General features: G+C 34.3%; 1 protein-coding gene across 1 annotated transcript; it reads left to right on the top strand.

Annotated features, from left to right (window-relative positions):
* Positions 1 to 2,760: 2,760 nt before the first annotated feature.
* uts2b (urotensin 2, beta) lies at positions 2,761 to 6,264 on the top strand. Its single transcript, XM_048171989.1, has 4 exons — positions 2,761 to 2,924; positions 4,074 to 4,199; positions 5,804 to 5,847; positions 5,948 to 6,264. Exons 1-4 carry the CDS (start codon positions 2,819 to 2,821, stop codon positions 6,056 to 6,058), a joined length of 387 nt encoding a protein of 128 aa, XP_048027946.1. The 5' UTR covers positions 2,761 to 2,818; the 3' UTR covers positions 6,059 to 6,264.
* The last annotated feature ends 5 nt before the right edge of the window (positions 6,265 to 6,269 follow it).

Genomic DNA, 6,269 nt, shown 5'->3' with positions numbered 1-6,269 from the left:
TGGAGTTTCACACGAGCCTTTCGCGCCGCCTGCTGGTCATTTTGAGGAATTGTTTCACTTTGGTTTAGCAACATGAAACTCTGTCTCATTATTTTGGGGCATGTCTGCATACATATTATGGAAGTTTCGGGCCACTAAGGTTTTGTTTTAAATAAATTAATATTTTTATTCAGAAAGGATGCATTAAATTGATCAAAAGTAAAAGTAAAGACTTTTACATTGTTACAAAACATAATATAATGTACACAAAAATTCTATTTCAAATAAATGCTGCTGTTCTGAACTATATAATCATTAAACAATTCTAATTTCACAAAAATATGAAGCAGCACAACTGTTTTTAAAAGTGGTTACTATTTATTAAAAATATTAAGAACATGCAATTTCATTAAAATGTTATTTTTTCAGCTAATTTTTAAAGTGACTAGAAGATAGCCATAAGGCTTCGCAGTAACTGGTGAATGGATATTTTATGCCATATTTTGTACATTAAAGTAAGGCATTTATTTCAAATAAGATGCAAGCAAAGTATTCAAAACAACACTTTTACTGAAGGAAGTTTGTTAGGTAAAGAAAGAACAAAAGAAAGAATGGATAGAACTGATTATCCAGATAGACAGACAGACAGATAAACAGATAGAAAGAACGAAAGAATGATAGAATGATAAACAGATGATATGACAATAAAAAGAATGATAAGATTGATCGATAGATAGATTGACAGACAGACAGACAGACAGACAGACAGACAGACAGACAGACAGACAGACAGACAGACAGATAGATAGATAGATAGATAGATAGATAGATAGATAGATAGATAGATAGATAGATAGATAGATAGATGGACAGACAGACAGATAGACAGATAGATAGATAGATAGATAGATAGATAGATAGATAGATAGATAGATAGATAGACAAATGATAGACAGACAGATAGATGGATAGACAGAGAGACAGACAGACAGACAGACAGACAGATAGATAGATAGATAGACAGAGAGACAGACAGACAGACAGACAGACAGACAGACAGATAGATAGATAGATAGATAGATAGACAAACGATAGACAGACAGATAGATGGATAGATAGACAGACAGAGAGAGACAGATAGATAGATAGACAGAGAGAGACAGATAGATAGATAGACAGAGAGAGACAGATAGATAGATAGACAGAGAGAGACAGATAGATAGATAGACAGACAGACAGACAGACAGACAGACAGACAGACAGACAGACAGACAGACAGACAGACCGATAGATAGATAGATAGATAGATAGATAGACAGAGAGAGACAGATAGATAGATAGACAGAGAGAGACAGATAGATAGATAGACAGACAGACAGACAGACAGACAGACAGACAGACAGATAGACAGACAGATAGATAGATAGATAGATAGATAGATAGATAGATAGACAGATAGACAGATAGATGGACAGACAGACAGACAGACATAGATAGACAGATAGATAGAAAGAACAATAAGATAGAATGATAGAATGATAGACAGATGATATGACGATAAAAAGAATGATAAGATTGATCGATAGATAGACTGACAGATGGATAGATAGACATATAGATGGATAGACAGACAGATAGATAGATAGATAGATAGATAGATAGAGACAAATGATAGATAGATAGATAGATAGACATAGATAGACAGACATAGATAGACAGATAGAGAGAAAGAACAATAAAAAGATAGATAGAACGATGGATTGAGAGAAAGAATGAAAGAATGGTAGAATGATAGACAGATGATATGAAGATAAAAGAATAAGATCGACAGACAGACAGACAGACAGACAGACAGACAGACAGACAGACAGACAGACAGACAGACAGACAGACAGACAGACAGACAGACAGACAGACAGACAGACAGACAGACAGACAGACAGACAGACAGACAGACAGACAGACAGATAGATAGATAGATAGATAGATAGATAGATAGATAGATAGATAGATAGATAGATAGATAGATAGATAGATAGATAGATAGATAGATAGATAGATAGATAGATAGATAGATAGATAGATAGATAGATGGATGGATGGATGGACAGATGATAGACGATAGACAGTTCAATAGACAGACAGACAGATAGATATAAAGATACACAGACAGAGACAGACAGACAGACAAATGGATGGATGGAGAGAGAGATGTTCTGGTTGCAGAGTCAGCAGTGTGTCCATCACTCTAATAAATTACATTGACGCAGCTCTGAGGCCAGAATAACTCTCACCTTTTTTTATTTACACCATTAAGAATATTGGTCACTCTTTCTGTCTGCCATTTCCAATCTGTCCCGTTTCTGAGTCTCTTAAAATAGAAGCCGTGGGGGTCGTAAGGATGATACACTTGAGTAACCGCAGTGGGCATCATGGGAAATAAATCTTAGCATCCTCTTAAATAAATGAATTAAGCGGGCAATTTGCCTGGTCGACTCCATCCCGCAAGCTCTAACACAAAGTACCGTTTTCCCACCTGCGTCCGGGTGGGATTTATGAACTCGTCTGGATTACATCCCGTGCTGCTAAAAGAGTGCTGCCCATCCCTGACGCACAGACCCGCGCCTGTCTTTCAGTTTTATTGATCCATTCATTTATCCTCTGTGAATTTACAAGCACAGAATATGCAAAAGGTGGGAGGAAGTCAGTGATGGAGATGGAGGAGATGACATGGCCAGTGATGGAGGGTATATAAGTCCAGGACAGAGACAGGACGGACACGTTGAGTCGAGATCTCCTGGCTGAAGTAGCACAAGAAAGAGTTTTTGTACGTGTCATCATGATGTGTAAACTGTTTCTGTTTTTTGCTCTGCTTCTCATCATCCTTGAACCTCTGCTGGGGCATCCGGGTGTCCATCCGGCAGAGATGACCTATGCCAGGCCAGGTGAGTGCTCTCATCTGCTCTCCTTCAGACTGATTCAACAATCTGAAAGCTTTTTAGGCTCAAATCTCAGGTTTCTCCAGGAAATTGTGCCTACTGTAACTCACTTTGGATAATGTTAAATGACTAGACTGTAAAAAAAAAAAAAACATTATTTATGGGGGGAAAAAAAGACTTCATGTGCTAAAATATAAAATAACAGTGTGTAATAATATATAATGCGGTCAGATTTTATCTTTTCAAAATAAATTAATACTTTTATTCAGAAAGGATGCATTAAATTGTTCAAAAGTGTCAGATTTAAGCAAATAATCCTGGAAAAAATGCATCATGGTTTTCACAAATAATTTAAGCAATTATATTTCAAAAATATTAAGCAATGTTTTCAACATTGATTATAATCAGAAATGTTTCTTGAGCAACAAATCAGCATATTAGAATGATTTCTAAAGGATCATGTGACACTGAAGAATTCAGCTTTGTCCACAGGAATAATTTTTTTAAAAATATAAAAAAGATATTTAAAAATGTAAAAATATTCCACAATATTACTGTTTTTACTGCATTTTTTGATCAAATGAATGCAGCCTTGGTGAGCAGAAAAGACTTTTCAAAAATATAAATTTTATCAACCCCCAACTTTTTTGCATGGTTAATAATATAATATAATATAATATAATATAATATAATATAATATAATATAATATAATATAATATAATATAATATAATATAATATAATATAATATAATATAATATAATATAATATAATATAATATAATATAATATAATATAATATAATATAATAGTTATTTCTAGGTTTAAATGAAAGAAATACTACATTGTCAAATGTTTGCTATATATATATATATATATATATATATATATATATATATATATATATATATATATATATATATATATGGTTGGAAACCACTGGAATAGATTAAATACATAAGATTGAATCTAAAATACACCACTAAAATGAATCTTAAGGATCAGATCAGGTACAAAAAAGATAACAACTGCATGATTTACTAGTCCGAGAATACAAGATACAAATGTTGCATGTTCACAATCCAACAACTCAGAGCTGAGCATATCATAAACGTTCTTCAAGCCTGAGTTGTGTTTTCTGTCGTATTCATCTGCAGTTCTTGTAGAAGAGGAGCAGGTGGTCAGTCCAGAAGACCTGAGTTACTCAGAACAAGCATATCTGTCCCAGGGTGCCGCGGGATTCGGTTACCCGTCCCTCATCACTGGAGACATCAGCAGTGATGGTGAGCTGTTGGTTTAAATATGCTCTTTGTTCAAACTTACAGTCATTCCACAGGAAAATTTCATTGCTTAGATCTTGCTTTGTCACAGATGCTTCTCCCGAGGAGAGCTAGTTGGCATACAGTGAGCTCAGATCATTTGATCTTGATGAGAAATGTTTGAGTTTATATTGAAATCAGTATCTTGGCAAATCAGAAAGCAATTTGAGACATTCAGAAACTCCAGCAGAGGTTACTGGGGTCTTTTTTTCATCAGGAGAAATTCATTCATTGAGACATTGGAAACACTTTACAATTTAATTTGTTAACATGGTTCAGTCATGAGAATTCTCAGGATAGTTTGCAAAACTTTTTTTTAATGTAAATAGAATGCATGCAGGTTTAGTCTTGGCAGATTAGATCTGCTACGCTACTGCTGCAAAACAAGTACGACTCACTTCTGCTAAATGCTTGGAACAAAAAATGAATGGAAACCCCATAGCAGATCTAGGCAGGTGGAGCTGGGGAGGAGGAGGGCGAGAAGAAGAATTTGCATAGTACACAAAGATAGTGCATTTGATTGGATGCGTCGTGGTTATAAAGGGTAATGGATACGTGAAACTGATAGGCTGAGAATGTTACACTGAATGAACCAATCAGAACGCAAACAGAAAATACATAGTAAATGTTAATAAATACTAAAATATTTTGCTCATTGTTAGTTCACTGCAGGTCACATGAAGGTAAATTTAAGACTGTTTTTAAGACGAAGTAAAGAACATTTCTGGAATAAATTGAAGGGAACTCATTAAGTCAATATGCTCTTTAAATGTAAAAGTCTAGGGTTAAAAACACTGAGTTTTGTTAGCAACACTTCAGAGTTTGAAAATATAGAATAGAATATGGAAATATATTTTACTGTACCTTCTGATCACACTGCAAAAAAAAAAAAAAAAAAAAAAAAAAAAAGGTTTCTTCTTCAGTAGTTTTGCAAATGATTCTTAAACCAAGATGCATTTACTGGAGATACAAAATGACTTAAAATATGAAGTCTTGATTAAAATGAAGTGAGTTTATGATTAAAAAATATCTGCTAACAAAGCTCAGAAAACCAACTTAATTCAAAGGGAAGTTTTCATAACTCACTGACAGATATTTGCTCTTGTTTTAAGCATAAAATAACTTCATTTTGTCCGGTGCTTTAGGACTCCATTTTACATTTGCATCTCAAGTAAATGCATCTTGTTTTAAATAGGTTTAGATATTTGTATTGGAAAACAGGACAAAAATACTTTTTTTTTCTCTCTCTCTCTCAATGCATGCAAATTTAAATGAGATGACTTTATGAATTTAAGACTTTCTGCTCTGATTTAAGACCTCTTTAAAGGCCTTTATTTGTTTAAAATAAAGACTTTTAAAGAGCTTTTTAAGACCCGCAGAAATCCTGCTTCATGCATTAACTAATGTTAACAAATGAGACCTTATTGTAAAGTGTTACCCAAGACATTAAACAGAAAGGGTGTGTTTATTGAAAAGCTTTTCTTATATTGATCCAGCAATTATAGTAACTTAAAAAACACAGATGAGACTGTAACTCACTCTTCTGGCTTTATTCTTCTTCCTCACAGGCCTCAGAACAGCTGGATTTGTCCCGAGTCAAGCTGTAAAAGAAGTGAGTGATTTATTGAAGCCAATGACATCATTCAACATTATGTCAGGAGAGACAGCGATGAAGTTTGATTTAAATATATTTACTTATGTTTGTCGTTCAGGTCTTGCTGGAAAAGCCGTTGTTGAACCCTCTGAGTCGTTTCCTGGGCGGCAGGAAGCAGTACCGCAAGCGAGGCAGCAACACAGAGTGTTTCTGGAAATACTGTGTCTGAATAAACACTCACGCACTTACATGCTCCTGCATAGCTGAGTGTTCTCATGCGCTTTATGTGTAATTCTCAACACTCGTGCACAAACTTTGTGGGCCTGATGCACTAAATTTGCAAAAAATATATTTATGTTTGTAGGAAAAATAGATGATTATTTATTTGTACATACCTGCTGTTGAGCTTTGATGTAAATAAATATGTTTGAGAAAAAAAG

This window comes from Megalobrama amblycephala, linkage group LG21 (genome assembly GCF_018812025.1).
Source record: "Megalobrama amblycephala isolate DHTTF-2021 linkage group LG21, ASM1881202v1, whole genome shotgun sequence".
NCBI classification, from domain to species: Eukaryota; Metazoa; Chordata; class Actinopteri; order Cypriniformes; family Xenocyprididae; genus Megalobrama; species Megalobrama amblycephala.
Note: the sequence above shows the minus strand (reverse complement) of the source record. Positions and strands in the feature narration are given on the sequence as shown.